General features: G+C 47.6%; 8 protein-coding genes across 8 annotated transcripts; 4 read left to right on the plus strand and 4 right to left on the minus strand.

Annotated features, from left to right (window-relative positions):
* Window positions 1-8: 8 nt before the first annotated feature.
* FPSE_07899 (uncharacterized protein) lies at window positions 9-1,418 on the minus strand (the record flags this gene model as incomplete). Its single annotated transcript, XM_009261017.1, has 1 exon — window positions 9-1,418. The coding sequence occupies one exon, from the start codon at window positions 1,416-1,418 to the stop codon at window positions 9-11; it is 1,410 nt and encodes a 469-aa protein (XP_009259292.1).
* A 773-nt stretch (window positions 1,419-2,191) lies between these two features.
* On the minus strand, window positions 2,192-3,070 carry FPSE_07900 (uncharacterized protein; the record flags this gene model as incomplete). The annotated part of the gene is made up of 2 exons (XM_009261018.1): window positions 2,192-2,947; window positions 3,002-3,070. 2 exons carry the CDS (start codon window positions 3,068-3,070, stop codon window positions 2,192-2,194), a joined length of 825 nt encoding a protein of 274 aa, XP_009259293.1.
* A 1,370-nt stretch (window positions 3,071-4,440) lies between these two features.
* Window positions 4,441-6,178, minus strand: FPSE_07901 (uncharacterized protein; the record flags this gene model as incomplete). The annotated part of the gene is made up of 7 exons (XM_009261019.1): window positions 4,441-4,603; window positions 4,657-4,844; window positions 4,907-5,537; window positions 5,593-5,725; window positions 5,773-5,858; window positions 5,907-5,949; window positions 6,004-6,178. 7 exons carry the CDS (start codon window positions 6,176-6,178, stop codon window positions 4,441-4,443), a joined length of 1,419 nt encoding a protein of 472 aa, XP_009259294.1.
* Window positions 6,179-8,332: 2,154 nt separating this feature from the next.
* On the plus strand, window positions 8,333-11,646 carry FPSE_07902 (uncharacterized protein; the record flags this gene model as incomplete). The annotated part of the gene is made up of 8 exons (XM_009261020.1): window positions 8,333-8,617; window positions 8,671-9,130; window positions 9,167-9,453; window positions 9,504-10,272; window positions 10,321-10,497; window positions 10,545-10,884; window positions 10,937-11,043; window positions 11,090-11,646. 8 exons carry the CDS (start codon window positions 8,333-8,335, stop codon window positions 11,644-11,646), a joined length of 2,982 nt encoding a protein of 993 aa, XP_009259295.1.
* Window positions 11,647-11,910: 264 nt separating this feature from the next.
* Window positions 11,911-12,765, minus strand: FPSE_07903 (uncharacterized protein; the record flags this gene model as incomplete). Its single annotated transcript, XM_009261021.1, has 2 exons — window positions 11,911-12,297; window positions 12,352-12,765. The coding sequence occupies 2 exons, from the start codon at window positions 12,763-12,765 to the stop codon at window positions 11,911-11,913; spliced, it is 801 nt and encodes a 266-aa protein (XP_009259296.1).
* Window positions 12,766-13,741: 976 nt separating this feature from the next.
* Window positions 13,742-14,448, plus strand: FPSE_07904 (uncharacterized protein; the record flags this gene model as incomplete). Its single annotated transcript, XM_009261022.1, has 2 exons — window positions 13,742-14,163; window positions 14,370-14,448. The coding sequence occupies 2 exons, from the start codon at window positions 13,742-13,744 to the stop codon at window positions 14,446-14,448; spliced, it is 501 nt and encodes a 166-aa protein (XP_009259297.1).
* Window positions 14,449-15,421: 973 nt separating this feature from the next.
* FPSE_07905 (uncharacterized protein) lies at window positions 15,422-16,517 on the plus strand (the record flags this gene model as incomplete). Its single annotated transcript, XM_009261023.1, has 3 exons — window positions 15,422-16,190; window positions 16,302-16,333; window positions 16,380-16,517. The coding sequence occupies 3 exons, from the start codon at window positions 15,422-15,424 to the stop codon at window positions 16,515-16,517; spliced, it is 939 nt and encodes a 312-aa protein (XP_009259298.1).
* Window positions 16,518-17,448: 931 nt separating this feature from the next.
* Window positions 17,449-18,588, plus strand: FPSE_07906 (uncharacterized protein; the record flags this gene model as incomplete). The annotated part of the gene is made up of 4 exons (XM_009261024.1): window positions 17,449-17,517; window positions 17,669-17,705; window positions 17,760-18,444; window positions 18,561-18,588. 4 exons carry the CDS (start codon window positions 17,449-17,451, stop codon window positions 18,586-18,588), a joined length of 819 nt encoding a protein of 272 aa, XP_009259299.1.
* Between the last annotated feature and the right edge of the window lie 1,162 nt (window positions 18,589-19,750).

Here is a 19,750-nt window from a genome sequence, read left to right on the forward strand (position 1 = left end):
TTACCACATTACAACTCATCCTCCTTCTCCTCCTTCGTATTCTCACAGACACCATCAAAGTCTCCATACTTTTCCATCCCAGCAGCAACAATCTTCTTAAACTCCTTGAACGGACAACTAGCACCAGGTCCACTCTGGCACAGCGGCAGAGGTCGAGGCGCAGTGTTGGCAATAAACCTGATAAACTCTTCTCCGTCGCTAGAACCATCCTTGGTATCGGGTCGCTTGCACGTCATCTTCTCCATGCCGACGTGACCCAAGAAGGGAATCAGGTCGGACATCTTCCAAGCTCGGACATGGTTCACGTGTGTGGTGGGAAATTCGTCGTAGCCCTCGTGGGAGGAAGAGTTGAAGATGCCGAGTGCCGTGGCTACAAAAGGAGGGACTTCGCGATGGGTGAAGTAAAAGAAGAGACGCTGCTCCTTGGGCCAACCGGAACCCAATGACTCGTCATCGATCAGGTCGGAGTTCTTGTCGATGTTGTCAAAAAGCTTTGACTGGGAGTGCAACCAAGGGATGCCGAGGTAGTTGGAAAGAGGGTTGAATGGGCCAACCATGTGGGCGTACTTCATATCCCAAGCGTACTCGTACGACAACCACTCTGCGTCGGAGAATAGTCCGCAGATAGGCGACTTTTCTCCTTTGATGGCCGATTCATAGCCGCAGATGGACTGAAGAGCAAATACATCCTTAGGGGCCAACTCGTAGTCATCGGGTGTATAAGGACGCAAGCGACGCGACACTGATGTGGCATAGTTCTTGACAAACTCATTCTGCTCATCCGTACCAGGAGACTTTGAGAACTTGGAACAAGCCTTGTGAGGAAGGAGAGCACGTGTTCCATTGTTCAACTCCTTCTTGTTGAACCTCGTAATTTCGATATTTCCATCCTCGGGGAAAGCTTGTATGAATGCCTTGGCGGTATCGTAGGTTCGAGACTTGGTATCCGCAATGACGCGCTTGACCGACGAGGCAAGATGCTTGTATCGCTTGAAAAGATGGTTTCCGACCTTTTTGGCATCCTTCTTGCCCGAGGGCGTGACATCCTCCAGATGATTCTCTTCAATTGGAGAGTACCACTTGTTTAAGAACTCTAATGGACCCGAGAAGTCGCCGCGGTGTTTCTCAAGCTTGTATAGAAAAGGCTGGATATAGTCTTCGTACTCGGCATCGTTGGCGTAAATAGCGGCGTGGCGAATGAGGTAGGATGCAGACGTGACGGTGCATCCCTCAGGCGCAGCGTGCGAAAGACCGAAGCCTACCGCATCGAAGTAGGGCGAGATACCGGGGAGATGAAGGAGGGGATCGAATTGGTAGCCTTGGGTATGATCGAACGAGTCAATGGGTTGTTGGATGACGGATGCGAGGACAATTGAAGGTAGAGCTGCGGCCGCAATGGCGCGCAGACTGTGAGGCATCGCTGGATTTGAAGATGGAGTGATGATGTTGTATGAAAGATGGAGTAAAGCTGCAGCTCTATGTTCCTGGAATAACTGGGGTCAAGGTAGGTACAGGAATAATGACAGGACGATATCGATGACGTACAGGGAATATGATGCTAGAAAAGATAAGAATCAAGGATGAAGCCACTAAGATAAGCTTAGCCTGTCACTGACGTCGACATAACCCCTGGCTATTTCCATGACGCTTTCCAATTGACCAATGGTAACACAGGTATGCCATTTATGTATTTCATTAACCTCATGTCTTGGATGTGCTTGGTGGATATCGGGTTCAAGAAAGTTGTGCATTACATTCAGTTGTCATGTACGATTTATTCCACGTACAGAGTTCAGAGGCCTCGCAAGTGTGTAGCCGAAGTCTCTAGGGTAATACGAGATGTAGTATTGCAAGTGCGACAACGTTTGGTCTTCAGACACGGGTACTGTGTAACGAAATGAATTATGAAGTAGGAGACCCAGAGGTTGATACCACAAAAAGTCCCACTCAATAAATGAATAATGCATGACAAGACAAAAAAGACGCGCGAATGTCTGCTGCATCTCACTGCACAATTGAAACAAGAGGAATACATATATACTAGGACAACTTAAAAGCTACATCTCAAACAGAGGACTTAAATTCGCATCACCACCGACATTGTCTCCAACTACTTCACCCAGCACCATCAATCGGACGTCCGTACAACATTCAAAAAAAAAAGGAAAAAAAAACACCGAATATAACTGGCTTAGAGAAGGTAGAACAGGCTAAGGGCGTTGGGACCACCACAGTTGGTAGTAGAGTCACCAGCACAGGCCTTGTTACAGGTGCTCTGGGCAATAGGGGCACCAGAATTGTCAATCGAGTTGCCACAGAAGCACTGGTTTCCAAACTCAGTACCGGCGTACTTGTAACCAGCATCAGCACAAGCATCCTGACACTTCTTGTTGGTGTTGCCAGCGACGTTGAGAGACTTGCTCAGAGTGCGTGAGAGAGTAGCGTCAGAGTAACATCCAAGGTTGGTCCAGGTAGGAATAGTAGAGAAGAGCTGGATGGCGTTGCTGCCACCGCACTTGATGGTAGCGTCGCCAGGGCAGTCCATGGTGCAGTCGGTTGACGCGACAAGGTCCCTCTGAGGAGAAGCACCACAGAAGCACTGGCTACTGTACTCGACACCAGCATAAGGAAAGCCAGCGTCGGCGCAAGCAGCCTTGCACTTGGCGGGCGTGTTTCCGCCGTGGTTGATCATGGTCGGGAGGACGCGGGAATTGGTGCTGTCAGCGAAGCAGCCAAGGTCCTTGAACTCGGGGCCCTGCTGAGTACCGCAAGAGCCGAAACCGGTCTGGCAGCCGGTACCGCAGTGGACATCAGATTTGCCACAGTAGCCGAACTGGGAGCAGCAGTTGCCGTAGCCAGTGCCAAGACAAGTGGTCGATCCGTTGAATGCACCGCAGATACCATTCATAGAAGTGGGGATAGCGCGGACCTGGAGCATCTCGGATCCCTGTAGATCAGCGTTAGTTTGGTGTGGGTGTTTGTGTGGTGGCGGGTAACTTACAAAGGACTGAGCTGGAACCGCACTGACTGCAACGGCAGCGGAAAGAAGGGCGAAGGTGTTGGCAATCATGTTTGCTGTTGAGAATTGTATCGTGAAAAAGCGTAAGTGTAAGTTGTTGAAGATGGAATTGGAGCTGATGGGATACTGATGATAAAACCTTACTTACAGCGAGATAGAAACATCTCTTTATAGACAATGCTGAGTTTTAGCCCGATGTTCTGGACTCAACAAGACTCACGATGTGAGTACAAACTAGAGTCAAACCAGCTGTCAGGCTTCGATAGTAAGTGAAAGCTGTCGATAGCTTCACGGACCATTCGAAAATGATGGAGAAGTATCCAATCATATTGAGAAAATTCACCGCCTGTACTCCGGAGCGGGATCTCTTTCGGGATGTCTTTGCTCAGCTGTGGCGCCGGTTGCCCAGCTGGCTGAAGAGGGATCGGGTCGTCGGCTGGCCCGAACAACACTGAATTTCTGTCTCTCTTTCAGCTGAGGTGGAATTTGTAGGTTGAGGTGGATGGCTGGGACCTCTTTGAAGAAGCCTCACGGGTAGCTACATAGGACTATTGAAGAATGACCCGACATTCTCGGGAGCTAGACCACAAGTAACTGAATCATCTCAGATGGCCACTTCTTTAACCTTGTGGTTAATATCCCCCGGAGAAAGATCAAGGCTAGGGAGTCATGACAGAACAGCGGAGTGTTCTAGGTAGGAGTCTGGCGGGTTCGGGGTGAGCAATTCCGCTGTTTTCCCCAACACCAAGGCAAGGTTACAGTCATAAAACAACCTAGTAAACACGTTATGGAGATTGCTGTCCATACAAGCGCCTTTTCCGCGGTCGAAATGCTTGCTCAAGGTTGATATCTTATCAGTTTATCAACCCATAATTCAGGAGAAGTTATCTACGGACAAGGGGCAGCGATTGTTATGGACAAGATGGTACGTTTCCCCCCAGCTCTGATGTGGCTGAATAGCTCAAGCGGTGAATGACATCGATCCCAGCTCAATTAGCGTGGACAAACTGCAGCTCGGGGCGTGTATCAAGACAGTGGCGCCATTCAAACAAACAGACCAGTAACGGGATATCTTGGCGTTGCTACCAAGCTCAATAGTCAACTCAACGTTGGTCATGTCGTTTGACAAACAAACAGATACGTCGTACATGCCACAGACAGTACAAGAATACCGGGGAAGCCCATGCTTGGCCGGAGTGGTAGTTGTGGCAAAAAACAGCAAATCTGGGTGAGAAGATTGCACAAGTCATGTACCAAAGATCAAAGATGTTATTGCCATCTGTCATAGCGTGTCTATTGAATGCCTCCCCGATTTATCCCTGTACCGTCTCTAATTAATCCCAATTATTAATCCATCTATTAATCCCCCTGACTCAAGCTGAATCGCCACGATATGTGAGTATCCAATCCGTTTCAGCCCTCTAAATTTTACAAGCTCCCTCCTGCCACATCTTGACTGATCGAACAATCATGCCCCTGTCTTTCTCTTCACCCCAGCTAGGCAGCCATGTATCCTTGGCATCCCAAAAGTCACGCATGGGCGCTGAACTCTCATCGGACCATGGCTTCGCGCCTAGTTTGTCCCTGCATTTCCGTGTAAGCCTTGGCGATTTGTGTTGTTGGATTAGAGAACTTACGGGAACCAGCCATTGGTAGATCCAACAGCAACATTGAGGATCAGGTAAAACGGTTGGTCGAAAGGCGTGTTGGAACGGCCGGTTTGACTCCAGGTGTCTTTGTGAACTGTCTTGTTGACTGTGACACCGGCGAATTTACCGTATTCCCACATGCTTTTGTTCTTGGTAAAGTCGAAAAACACGATTTGCTGGAGGGAAAAAATGTTAGCAGTTGGAAGCAATGAGACCTGCACTTTTTCGTGGTACTTACACGAAGTCTTCCGTCTAGCCAAGTAAAGAGATACTTCTCATTCCACTCTAGGCCAAAAGTGTGAAAATCGTCCGACATCTTGGTGCGTTTGGAGCCCCATTCACCCTTGCTGAGCTTAAAAGCATCTGTGTCGTACAGAGTACCCCAATGCATCGCCGAACTGACGATGTTATTGCCAAGAGGGTACTTCTCAGCATCGTTGCCACGAGACTCCATGATGTCAATCTCGCCGCTTCGAGGCCATTCACCATAAACATTGTCTTGTGGCATCATCCAAATGGCCGGCCACATCCAATCACCAGAAGGTAGCTTTGCTTCAACTTCAACGCGACCATACTTGATCGTCTTCTTGCGTGAAGTTGTGAGTCTTGCAGAGCGAACAGGGTTGATGATGGCGCGGCTGGTGGCATTGCTACGCGCCCAGCAAGGATTATTGTAGGTCAGGTTGGACAGACGCTGATCCATCGAAGTGCACGTCCCATCGCGAGTGAGATTGACGACATGTTTGTCCAACATCTGATCTAGGGTGATCTTTGTGTGATCAAGGGTCAATGTTGGAACGATGTGAAGACCTTGCTCGTCAACGTAGGAATTGGCTTTGTCGTCGGTCGTCCAGTCGAAGGATCCGGTTCTGGAGGAGAGAAAGTTAGCAATGAAGCAGAAAGCGAGGCAAAGGAAGAACAAACCCGAATCCATTCATCTGTATTTCGTGGCTCCAAATATTGGTGTCGAAATCGTTGAACTGGTCATCCATGATAAGACAGTATTCGTTGTGAGGGATCTTGCGGACGGTGTTCCATGCAATAAAAGAGGAGAGGCCTTGTAATTGTCAGTATACAAGAGCAATTGAAAGACGCATGACTTACAAAATGCGATTAACACACCCGTGTACAGGATGATGCTGTCCCAATTGACCTCGCGCTTCCATTCCTTAAGCCATGGTTTCTCATACCTAAAAATTCAGTCGGACCATGTCAAGACACAACAACAGTTAACTTACTCTCCAACAAGACGTGAACTCTTGAAACGTCGTTGAGGTTTGTCTAGAAAAGCAATCAGTGGGTGCACTGGCGGTCATCGTCCAATCACCAACTAACCTTCAGCAACTGTAGAAGCGGATGAGCGCCCTCGACCATGGTAGGAAGAGATGCGACTTCCCATAACAGGTGTAGGGGTGGATCGTCTTGAGCCAGCAACAGAAACTTGCACAGCTTCAGGAGAGACTCCGTGTGCCAGAGTCAAAGACTCTTGGGTTTGGCCTTGAGTTGACATGGCTAAGCACTTGAATACAACGAAATGAAAGAAAATGGGAAGTTTAGGAGATGCAGTGACCAAGTGATGAGAGTGTCGATATTATACGTCCCAACTAAGGTTTTGCCATTGCCACCGAAGTATCGCTATGTGATTCAGCTTCAGGCGATATCTCAATTATTTTGTCTGTGCCTGGTGAGGCTAATGTTCGAGACTCCTTCTCCTGAGCTCATAATCGTAAATCCCTTGCAATTAACCCAAGTTCTGGACTTTCTTATCAGTACAACGTACAAAATTAACAACAACACCAGCGCTAGAAACCGATGGCAACTTGGCTTGGGAGTCCGCCAGCCACAAGATCTCACCCTTGACCTGTTATGGGTAGTGTTTGTATGCCGTTTGCTCGCTGAGTGTCTAGTGGAGCGACTAGCGAAAACGGCCAGGGTTTCAGCACGAAGCTGGACAGCCACTCGCTATTGAACGATGCCTTACAGCCCTACTAGGCACAGTGTTAGACTGGTCTCACGTCTATCCATCATGTTTGATTAGTGACGGGAGCTACTTCGTAGATTAAAGTAAGCCGTAGATTGACGTCCGGCTAAAACGACCTCTGTCGGTACCATACTGCCAATAATGGATTAACTTCCATATTATCTCTGAAGAATTAATTGACTTTGCTTCTGCATGTATCGTACCAGTTCGTTTGGCATTGAGTCACGGACAGCATTGATGAAAACGCCAAGCCGCCAATCAAACGGCTTTGACTGAGGTAACCAACAACCAACAGTCGCAAGGACCCTGGTCAGGCCAAGCCAATAGACGAACTCAACTCTTTGTTATAACCATCAGCCACCAACAAATGACTTATCTGTTACAGTACCAGGGACTTGGTCCAACCATAGCTTCCCTGTGACCGAGACCATGAATAGTTGTTTGCCAGTCTTGGAACTGCCCATTGCACAGAGTCTTGCCACAAGTACCGGTACACAAATAAAAGTGACAGTTCAATGAGGTTCCACGGTGTAGTACAACGTCGTAGTCTGATTGTCAGTAAATAATTTCCCAGACACCAGCCCTTGGGTTTAATCTCAAAAATGGTTAGTTGATGAGCAGGTTTCGATCGCTTTCTGTATCCTTGTCCATTTCTGGTTCCCTGAACGGTGCAATTCGCAAATTATCATCCCACCAGGCGGGTAGCTAAAAAACGGAGACTTGAAGTAGTCCGGACGAAATTAGTAGTCCACTCTTATGCCATACATACACCAAGAGTGATCTAAGATTTTCATCAACCGCTAAGTCAATACCGGTTGTTATCCAACCCGCATGTTCGGTCACGCGACAATTCTACCTTTGAAGTAAACCTGTCACTGTGCTGAAGCTTAAGCTCGGTCAGGTTCCAGGATCCAGGGCCCAAGCTGTGTCATTCAACTCAGTTGGTGGCGTCAAGTTCCCAAACGTCTCAACGTTTTGTCTCTCCTTAATGCGAACCAAGACCTTCTCAGCTCTCAGGGGAAACATGCATTGTTCAAGGCCCATTTCGCTTGTTTATGCTTGATGTTGAGTAGCTGAAAGTCTCTAGCAATAACGGCTTGATCTGCAGAAACAAAGAAAGATAACAGCCGACTCTAGATTCAGTGCAAACAAGCCTGGACACTCCGAGACTATTGATTGATCCTTTCAACAGCTGTACGAGATAATGAATAGCCTGGCTATTTCGTTAATCTCCACCTACTGCACTAAGACCAACAGCAGTGTTGCTACGGCAGGACTTATCAGAAATTCCTATCACAAATGGCATAATTCCCACCTTTGCGATTAGACTAATCAGATTTTCATCAATGGTCGACGCAATTCCGATATTACACGGTCTAGACATCGGCCGACCGAGCCAGCGGCTAGCATCATGAATAAGGTGGCAATGATCTCTGAGCTGAAAGTGTGATAGGGGATCCCAGCTCCTTCAACCTGAAGCCTCATCGGTCGTTCGAGATGTCAATAGTCTCCGGTGTTATCCTATTCCTGGCATTCTAGAACGAAACTTTGATGCCGTCTCGTATCAATCTCTTGGAGCCTTCAGTCCGTGGCGAGCTTTGATGCACCCATATAACTGCCGAGAAGCTCGTTGTCGATGGCCAGTCTTCATCACACTGACACGCCATCCCAACATCGCCGAAGATGAGTCGCCCAGTTTCTCGCAAGGCCAGGGAGCAGAGCTTCAGCAAGATGTTTGACCAAACTGCCTTGGCAGCTCTGCAACCCAGCTCGGCAACCAATTCCGGTTCTAGTACTCCCATTCGTGGCAGTACCATCCCCTCCACTGTCTCATCCCCTTTCAAGCCTCGCATGTCTCGGCGTACCACTGCCGATTTCCAAGGGAATGGTTCACGATCTCGCCCTGCGTCTATCGCACCATCACGGCACTCCTTCATCGGAGACTGTGATATCCAAGATCCTTCCATGGTATGTTCATCCATTTTCTTTCACCTGCCTTACCTTGTCGCTGACCAATTCAGCTTGCCAACTATGCATCTCGACGTGCAACTCTTCTTGGATGGTTTGATGAACCTGTCGAAAGAGCTGTTCTTAGCGGTATCTCACTTACTGGAGTTGCCATCAAGTCAACTGAAGGACATGTCTTCCAACCCGCCGATGTGGACTCACTTTTGCAATCTGCTGTATCAAAACTTGATGCTGAAGCCTTGATCTCCATCTCGTCCGAGACATTGGTAAAGATCATCAGTGCCATCCCTCACACCCAGCGTTCACTTGTCTCTGAGTCAACTGGTGCTCGCATCCCTGTTGTAACCAACTTGGAGGCTGTCACTCCCGACTTGTGCCACTATTCCCGAGCATGCATCGCACTAGAGGAGCGCATTGTGTTGGTGTGGTCCCAAGATCCCAAGGCTATCATCCATGTCGCAGATCATGTACAACAAGAGGTCTTCGAAATGGTAAGAACATTCATCTACTCTGGTATAGTTCCGACCTGGACTAATCCGATTTGAACAGACACAGACCTCTTCAGAAGAAGACTTGACCAACCCGACCGTGCTCGATCGACCTTTACACAACTCAGCTCTGATACTGCACCTGTTGCATCTCCCACTGTTGTTCGTGGCGGTCTCGATGAGAAGAATGAGATCTTCTCACGTGCTGTCGCTCTTGAAGAGAAAGAGGATGAGAACGAAGATGTTGAGATGGCTGCCCCTCAGCGGCCAAGACTCAAGATGCATGCCTTCAAGATCAGTATTGCCATAATGTTGGTCATCATTACTCAGTCCCTGGGTGTCATCAAGGTTTGTCAAACTGTGTCCACTTCATACTCTCCCCAACTAACAGTCAATAGCTTCTAAATGAGTACTACTGGGATGGCGGCTGGGCTCGTTTCGGTCTCCTTGCTACAATTCCACCTTTGACCCTCTTCTCCCTCTTCTTCTTCATCGTCCTCGTCACCAGTATCTTCCAACTGCTCCTCCCTGTCAGCGCATGTCTCAAGAACTCCCGATTCCACTCCGCCATCAAGCCCAATCCCAAGCGTCATCGCGACTATGAGCTGCCCCACATCACCATCCAGATGCCTGTCTACAAGGAAGGTCTCAAAGGTGTCATTGTTCCGACAATGATCAGTGTCATGGCTGCCATTGAGTACTACGAGCAACAGGGCGGCACTGCCTCTGTTTTCATCAACGACGATGGCATGCAGATCATCCAGCACGATCTTGCTGAGGCTCGCAAGGCTTATTACCGCGAAAACGGTATCGGTTACACTGCTCGTCTTCCCAACTGTAAAGCTGCCAAGAAAGGCGGCTTTCTGTCCTGGTTCAAGAAGTCAGACAAGAATGCCGGGACCAATGCTGAGAAGGATGAGTCGGAGATGTCGCCGCAAGAACTTTCCAACAAGATCGGATTTCTGCGCAAGGGCAAGTTTAAGAAGGCCAGCAACATGAACTACGGCCTTTCGTTCTCTAATCGCGTTGAGGATGAGTTGGTTCGCTTGACTCAGATTGAGTGCCAACAGCGCCAGTGCAGCGAGAACGATCTCACTGTTGATGACGATAACCTCCTATACCAGCAAGCTCTGGCCAACATGCTGGCTGAAGACAACGGTCGAACCTGTAAGTCCATCATCAATCTTGGGTCTAGAACTGTACTAACTAGCGCAGGGGCTGAGGGCAACATCCGCATTGGAGAGCTCATCCTGATCATCGACTGTGACACGCGAGTCCCTGTTGACTCCCTCTACTACGGTGCTTTGGAGATGCACGAGAGCCCCGAAGTTGCGATCCTCCAGCATGGATCAGGCGTCATGCAGGTTGTCCATAACACCTTTGAGAACGGCAGTAAGTCACTTCTTGTCTAGTACCAACCCATTCATTAACACTTCTAGTTACCTATTTTACCAACGTCGTTTATACCGCCATCAAATATGGTGTCGGCTCTGGCGACGTGTCCCCCTTCGTTGGTCACAATGCCTTCCTACGCTGGAAAGCAATGCAAGATATCGCCTTTGTCGATCCCAGTGATGGCCAGGAGAAGTGGTGGTCTGATGCCCATGTGTCTGAAGACTTTGACATTAGTCTTCGTGTCCAGATGGCGGGCAGTATCGTGCGTCTTGCAACGTATCACAATGGCGGGTTCAAGGAGGGCGTTTCACTCACTCTTTACGACGAGTTGACTCGTTGGGAGAAGTATGCCTATGGCTGCAACGAACTTGTCTTCCATCCATTGTGAGTACATCTCATGTAGTATGCCATAACACAACGCTAATCCATCGACTAGCTACCAATGGCCTTATAAGGGTCCTGTTACGAGACTATTCCTTCGCTTCCTCTGGAGCAACATGCCCATTACCAGCAAGATCACCATTACAGCCTACATCTTCACTTGTAAGTCCGATCGTCTCTTTTTGCTGCCAATTACTAACATCAATAGATTACGCTATTGCATCGGGCCTTGCCTTGACAGTCGCCAACTACATCATCATCGGACTGTTCCCCGACAAGCTCGACCACCTCTACATGCCTTCTTGGGGCATCTGGCTATCCCTTGTAGTTGTCTTCAACGGTCTTGGCTCAGTGGCTTTCAGCATGGCCCGCCATCAGCTGAAGGAGGAAGTATTTTGGCGAGCATTCCTCCAGTCCATGAAGTGGCTGCCCTTCTTGGTCATCTATTTCGGCGGTATCAGTCTCAACTGCGCCAAAGCTTTGCTTTGCCACGCTTTCAGCATCAACATCGAGTGGGCTTCTACCGCCAAGGAACCCGGACCTAGTGGATTCTTCATTGGTCTCGACAAGATGATTGAGAGCTTCAAGTACACATGGATCATCTGCATTGTGTTGTCAGTCATGATGATCTACTTTGCTGTGGGCGCACCTTGGGGATACACCATCACCCCTGGTCCTCATTCGACTGCTGTAGTGGCTATCGTGCCTCTTGCTATTCAGGTCTGCAGCGCTTTTTTCCTTCCTCTTACTCTTGGATTGAACTAGGCTAGATTTTGGGGTCAGAAGACCGGCGGTAATGGGATGTCTGGTATTTTGGGGTGATTTTTAAAATAGAAGTTTAATAGATAATTAGTAAGGGTCTTCCAAAGTATTTCCCTTGTCATAAATCCGCTAGCTTGTCTGGATATCAACTATCTTCTTTCTCCCCAACAAGTGGTCATTCATTATGCGCCATTACACATGTGAACACTGAGGCGCTTTCAAGCTGCCTGCACTACCCTTAACAGGAGGCGCCATGAAATTGTGAGACTAGTCCTCATCCTCATCCTCATCATCCTTCTCCTGGTAAGGATCAAAGCCTGGAACCATCCTGCCACTACCAGCAGCCTTCTCAAGCGCCCTACCGAACTTCTTGTCGCCAATACTGGGCTTGACCATCTGGTCAGGCCAATTAACCAGGGTGTCTCGCAACTCGTCACTTGGCCAGTAATCCCATCCCACGAGTGGACTTTTGAACCAGCGGCCAAGTGGGTTTTCAGGTTCCTCAAGCTCGGTTTCGCCGTCCTCGATCTTGGCGAAGCGGAAGCTGTGGAGGTCTCCGCGGACTTTGTGGTAGACTATCTTGGGATGTCTTCCGTTCGATGGGATATCACAGAACTCATCGCGCATACAGTCTCTTGAGTACCTGTATTTCTTCTGCAAAAGGAAATATATTAGAGAAAGGAACTCGTATGGAATGCCATTACTTACGTGTTCTTCGGTCGCAGCGACGCGGACAACCTTGTCACCTTTGAGAAAAACGACAATGTTCTCCCAATCATGTCTATGTCCACTCAAGGCGGCAGCTTGATCCTTCTCAAAGTAGTAGTCGTACATGATGGCACAGTAGCCGTGATTGCATCGCTTGCGGGAGTAAGCATTGCTGTGGAGGAGATGCTGCTTATCGCGGCAGTACTCGTGAACCGAGAAGCCCTTCTTGAGTCCACTGTTAATGCGACCATCCTCGTTGATTGCTGCTGTGTTATAGCATCCGTCCATGTCGAAGTCGAGGTAGGGTTGGAAACGAAGCTCTTTTCGGCTCGCGGCTTCGGGGAGGGGGTCCATGATCTCGCCGGATGACGGTATGGCCAAGAGGCCAATCAAAGCCAGGAAGTTGGTCTTCATGATGGAACAAGTTTGGTCTCTGTTGGCTTGTTTCGGAAGCGAAGATGGAGGACAGATTCGCGTGTTTCGAGGGAGGCTTTGTTGAGTCAACGAAAAGTGGGAGATGAGTGGCTTTGCGTTCTTCCTGGAACTCCAGTCATTTCAACAGAGTTTGTGTAAAGCCCTATGAGGTTATAAACTTTGGTCACGGGGTAATTCTGTTAATCGAAGCTGGGAGAAGATGTCCGAATGCCAAACTTGTTAGAAGGCTAGTACTCTGTACTTTTTGAACTCTATACCAAAACTTCTGCCGTTTCGAGTTCTCCTTCAGCTGTACGGAGATAAATTGAGCTAGAGCATGGACGGAAACATGACCAAGTCCTACAACAAATCCAGTCATATTATCTTCTTATCGACAGATGAAAACTATTTCCTATGAGTTTAGGTCTTTTAGTATCCAAATCACGTTCCTGTTATTTGTCCACTTATATGCCGGCAGAAGCCTGTGGAGGTATTTGGTGTTCCATAGTGGACATACTTATCATGTACAAAATATCTTAAATATTTATCTTTCTGAGCTACGTAACTTTGGTCAATTTCCACGGAGAAATGGTCAACAAAGTTCAGGCCTATCTTTTCCGGTCACACCTACGTATTCATTAACACACAAAGAGCCACCTCGGTAGTTTACCACCTGTCCTCAAACACTTCCTACTGAGCAAGGCCATATAAAGGGAACGGAGTTCACGTATTGATGTGACCCATATCGCTAATCACGGGAACTACCAGGCCATACTCCAACTACAGCAACAATATCTTGACACGTTGGACGAAATCGAATCAAGTCTGCATTGTCCTTCTTTGAGCGTCTCAATTGACTCAAGTCACGCAAGTCCAAACCAATAATACACTCAAAGCACGTCTAAGGAATTTTTGGCACTTCATCACTGGAATTATCGTGGACATCGATACTATCACAGGAGATTGGCTGACTACCATGTCATGGTCCAAGTACGAAGCTCAATCAGCTCACATAGACCCTTCAGATCGGGACAACGCGAGCAGACACAAGGACCCTCTATTCTTTGATGATGACGATGAAACTATGTCAGAAGATGAAGACTTTTATCAGAATATGATCGACCTAGAAGAATCAATAATAAGGAAGTCTCGTATCTCTAGAAGCGGGATTCCAACGCAAGAGCCTACCAACAGACCTACTCGCAGTACGGACAACTCTAAGAATGAAGAGGAAAAGGAAAAAGACGAATATCTACAAAGGAAGTCGTTGTCGAACTTGGAAAAGTGTGATTGTTGTCCTCGGAAGAAGACGCAAAGTACACCCAAATCTGTGCATTTTGATGACGATTCGACTCGTATTTGCTACTTTTACAAGTCTGACCAGCCAAACATGATCAGGTACTCCCCCTATCGTCTTGGGGCCGACTTAAATCGTGTTGGGGAAGAAGAAGAACGGGTTATGAGGATCCCCTGCAAGTGCAAGAGTAGAAAGTCTCAACACCAAACTTCCTCTGTCACAACTTAGCGCAAGTAAGACAGGTTGGTTGAATGGATTGCCTCTTCAATGAAGGGCAAACTTTGATATAGTCTATTCTTCTTCTCAGTGAGATTTGCCATGACTCAACCGACTTTAAGGATCACAACTTGGGGCGAGCTTTGGGAGTTGACTTCGAATACCAATAGAACGAAAGACACTTCGTTCTATTACCAAGCAATAGGTCAGATCACGTCGCATAGTGATATTCCATGACAAATAAGTACAAAACTCTACAAATTATTGCAACTATTCCATGAGACTTGCACCACTATCTTTGTCGACGAGAGCTTGACTAACGTGGCATTATATGCCGTGGGACGTGAAATGGCGATATCCTGGCAACGTCGGCCGTGCAACTGACATTTATTAGACTCAGCAGGTCTAAGCCGACACCTTTCGTGATCGCTAGACCTAGTGCATTAGTGTTATGATCCAAAGTCAGATGGAGTCCTTGCTACGCTACGTTAGAGTTGTTGTCTCTGTTCATCGAATATGAGGTCTCGTAAACATTTTGAATGTAACAACTGGATTGTCTCTGATGAACAAGTCTTTCCCGTAAACGGACTACATAGCAGGAGAAAACGATTCTATGGATGTTCTGTTTATCTTTGTTTCGCTTCAAAGTCTTCGTGGTATAGCCAGCGATATACATATGGTCATGTTGCCAGCTCAAGACTGACCACTCGCGTCAGATCATCTTCCCACGTCAGCTTCTTAGTGTGGCTACTTGCAAGCGCCTCACGAATACGACATGGTATGTTAAACCTGCATGTCTTAACACCTCGTTTAGCGTTTCCGATGCGATCCTTGCCAAGTTGTCCCTGGAACCGAAATTAGAAAGCAGGTTTTAGTATTAAATTCAAGGTCGCTCCTCTGTGGCAGTCGTTTTATCCTTTGACAAACCGTATATCCAAGTCTGAATTTGACAAGCAAATAACGCGAGTAATCTCAAACAAATCATTTTTCCCCATCTTTTACACACTCACCTTGACACTCGTCTGTCACGTATGGTGAGCGGCATCAGCCTAGCAATTTCACAAAACTCCAGCAGTGCCAGTACAATAATCCCATTCGAAGTTATCAATGCCGAGAGTTTAGCTCACGGAACAGAAGACAAGAATGGAATACTCAGAGTGGTTGGAGCATGGCTGGATACCATCAATCAGTGGCTATTTCCAGAGCAACGATTACCTGGCTGACTACTGCCCGATTGACGATACTTTGCCTGATCTCTCGATATACCAGACTCAAGAGGACTGGAACCCTTTTCCTTCTCCATACCCAACTGAGGAAGACAGTCCGGAATCCGCGTGGCTTGCAGACAACGGTCAGGGGTGGCATGAGGTCTCAGCCTTTGCAGATAAGTGCATTGACCAACAGCACGTCGAGAGCACTCCTTCAGGGTCGACAGGTTCTAGGCCTTATACTCAGACTTCAGCTCGATTCAGCAAAATCCATTTACCCGCGGCATCAGTCAGCACGGGTGACATTATTGGCCAGCCACATGATGAGGACAAGCACAAAGAGTTAGCTGATTTGCCAACCGGAAAGGGCCGGAAAAAACGGAAGTGCTTGTCTGAAGGAACGAAGGACACAGTCCAATCAAGAGGGGCATCGTCACGTTCCACAGCAAAGGCCAACCGACAAGAAAGATTGATGGAACAGAATCGACTTGCCGCTTCCAGATTCCGCAAACGAAAACGCAGCACAGCAGATGCACTGGGCATGGAATTGGAGAGATTGAAGGATCAGCATCGAGAACTCTCTGAGCACCGCAATGGATTACAAGACGAGTTGTTCAAGCTGAAGAGTCAAGTCCTCGAACACGGGCGCTGCGATTGTGCTCTGATGCGGCAGTATATTGACAACGAGGCGCATAGAATAGTTCGTGGGTCAACGGTGGCTTCTCAGCGGAGTCCGTGTACCTAGATAGGTTGGTAGACAGCCACGCACTCCTAGCTCTATGCGGTGTATGTAGGTACTTGAAAAGATGTCTCAGTTGAATCTTCTCTTTCGACATGCACTACCTCGGTATGTATGGAACTGCCGCGGATTCGTCACTTGGTACTCGATACAGTTCCATGACAGTCCACGTCATGTGCAACCAACAGAGCAGCCCTATGAGCAGACAGCTCCAACTGATTGGTCCCTAGAAATCGGCCGTTCTAGACTCATCCAGATCGCTCTATTTCTCAGCCACCCAAACTCGATTTAGAGATAGCTCCAAGTCATATGACAGCACCAATACCTATTTCTTGTCACTTTTCCTTGCATAAATCATGCCACATCGGGAGAGTTTCAGAAAAAAAAGAAAAACTGGCGGAACCTCGCCACAATGAATTTTCCAGCAGAATTTGCAACCAATAGGCTATTCTGATAACATCAGATTCTGTCCATAAACACAATTGACTGAACAAATATCATTAGATCTACCTACATGAGCCATCATAACATCACAGTGGCTACCCGTATTATGGTTGAGCTCTTAGGTAATTCCAAAATGATCTACTTCATAAGCGAACACAGATACCATTACATATCACAATTTGTGTCGTCGGTCAGCATCGTATTATGGAGGAGTACTACCTGCCTGGATCGGACAAATACTCTTGGCAGGGGTCCAGATCTAGACCCCTCATGTGTGCATTGAGGAGAAACAAAGGTTGAGATTCCAACGTCAGATCAATAAATCATTCATAGCCGTACCGATGGCTTTCATAGTTGTAGTGAGACATTGCAACCGACGAAATTGATCGTAAGATCTCACATATCAAAATCATGGCTGACACAAACGGGGAATTAACAAGAGAGCGATCGAGTTATGCTTTTGGCTCTTGTCGTGGTTATCTCTTCATATTTCCCTTGGATGTAACGACGCGTCTGAGATGACACGATTATCACCCTTTCTAGTGATCTAGACCGCGACGCCACACGGCTTGGCTTGCATGGATGGAACAACGAAGAGAAACCCCATGTTCGGTGGCGGGGTCCGACAAGCTGACATGACCAAATCAGGTACTTATAAGTTCGCAGTATGACAAGTATAATGTCGTGTCGCAAACAGCAACCCACCATTACCATTTTGTTTGTTTGTAAACAGGTTCCACGACAGCCAAACTTTGTTAGCTTGCTCAACCTTCATCCACATGGCCACCTGTAGCACCATGACAGATGCTAATACCCTCCATTGGGGTGTTGAAGATAGCCAATTCGAGGTGCGTAAGACGACAGTAACCCATGGCCACGAACAGGTAGCACTTCATTTGCTTCCAACACAATCGTCTACTGCTGATGATGAGACCGCAAAATCCTTGAAAAGAATTGCCTGCGACATTCCTTGCAGTGGTCAGTGCTAACAAGTCATAGTTACCAGTCGAGTATATCCTGGGCCCGCCTGGTCAAGGTCAGTTGTATTTGCAGACACTGCTATTTCTCAATGCTTACACATATCTTCAAGGCCTCTTCGCCCAGCCCTGCGCCGAATTCACGACCATGAGTCCTCCAAATAGTTCATCAAGTCCGACCTTTGCGTCAAGACCCGATGACAGCGATACCACCAGCGATGCTTGTTGTATGTCGAGTCTTGATCTTACCTACCAAAGCACTCCGGATTTTGTCGATGGTAGGTTCGATCCCAGGGTTCATACCAAAGGCATGCCCGTCGTCAACGGCGCATCAACTGAAATATGGACCAAGGAATGCCTGCCACATTCTTCTCCGGACGACACAATGGAGATTCACGATATCGGTGACATCGCTCAACAGATGCAAAAGTACATCGACAAAGATCTGGTGGAAGCCAAGTTGCGATCAGCATCTCACAAGTCAAAGAACTCTCGTACCAACTCCGCAGTCGCTCCAGACGTTGCGAAAGCGCGCAACTGCCACAACAAAGTCGAGAAACAGTACAGAGCCCGCTTGAAGACACGCTTTGCAAGACTGCTCGCCGTGTTGCAGGAATCGATGCCGGCGCAAATTTCAGATGGGAACACAATCGGCTCACTTGATGCCAATTACGCTTATAGCAGAGGAGAAGTCCTCGATCTTGCGATAGAGCGGATTTTGACCATGCAGGAGGAAAACAGAAGGCTCGTTCTTCAAATCCAAATGTTGGCTCTGTCAATGAAGCAGATAGCAAGGAGGTAGGACAGAGCACTATGATGGTCTTTTGATGGCAAATGTAATATAATAGTTCGGAAATATCTGGGCTTCTGAAAGGTTTATCATAGGATAGTCACACACATTTCTCATTTCATAGACATTGTGACACCATTGTGACACAATAGACACTATAAAACGTTGATTCTACTCGCATGCGGTTGGTCGATAAAGATCAGTGCATACCTAGAGGTCAAAGGACATCCATGGTGAAATATCCCCAGGCCAATAAACATGTGACTACTAAGAGATTTAGGTACTTGACCAGGTAATAGATTGGGCATAATGTCTTATCAGCAGGTACAAGTATGATCAGACATAGCAAGCACCTGAAGTCGCGGTATACACATGGACAAAGCTAATCGATGGCCAGGAAAGCGGACCTTGCTGGGGATCGAAAGTAATAATCGTGTCACTGAAAAATTAACTGAAACATGATATATTATTGGTAGAATCAGAGGTGCGCTTGACAGGGCTTTTGCAGTGGTGGGCTAGCTATAACAAAGTCGCAGGTACAGATTGGACATGAGGTGTGTCCGGCAAGATACCACGCTGCGATGCAACCAGAGTGAAAGGTATGTCCGCACGGAAGATGCCGCACCATATCGGTATCAACGAGTCTTTCCAAACAGACGGCACTTAAAAAGCAATGTCATCTTCAGCAGTATGTCTCGAATCCTTGTGCTTGAAATACACTTACCATGCCATGTTCGAGTCTAGTTCTGCCCACAAAGGATGGGCATTTTTCAGTAGCTCCAATCTCAACTCTTTGCACAGTTTCGGGGGGATTATGACATCCAACTCAAGCAGGTTTCCAGCTGCAGCTATTGTTGATTGTGGAGAGGTGGAGTCTTCTGAAGTGCCAGTATTGTTGACAAATGCCGACCCTTGTAGTTTAAACAAAGTATCGAATCTTCACTAGTGTTAGCCATTCATACATGTAGCCAATCCAAAACGGGGGAGGGGGTCAGACTTGTGTAGAAATAAGAGGAGAAAGAAAGCAACGCCCATAAGTGGAAGCATCACGACGGGGAACAATGCAATCTTTTCAGCGCCCGATCCCCCCCCTTGGGGGATATTGGTAGCCACAGGGGCGCTGGTGTTTAAGACGGGCATGGCTCGGAAGTGCGCTTCTCATAAAATAATCATGTGATTCACGATGAATCAAGTCGATTGAACAATGGTAGCACAGTAATATGCAAGTGTCAGAGAAGCAAATTTATGAGAAAGCCGCTTACAGTCATATATATTCTGCATTAAAGTCTGGATGTGTTCTACCAATACGCCTCA

Source organism: Fusarium pseudograminearum, chromosome 4, assembly GCF_000303195.2.
Source record: "Fusarium pseudograminearum CS3096 chromosome 4, whole genome shotgun sequence".
Lineage (NCBI taxonomy): Eukaryota > Fungi > Ascomycota > Sordariomycetes > Hypocreales > Nectriaceae > Fusarium > Fusarium pseudograminearum.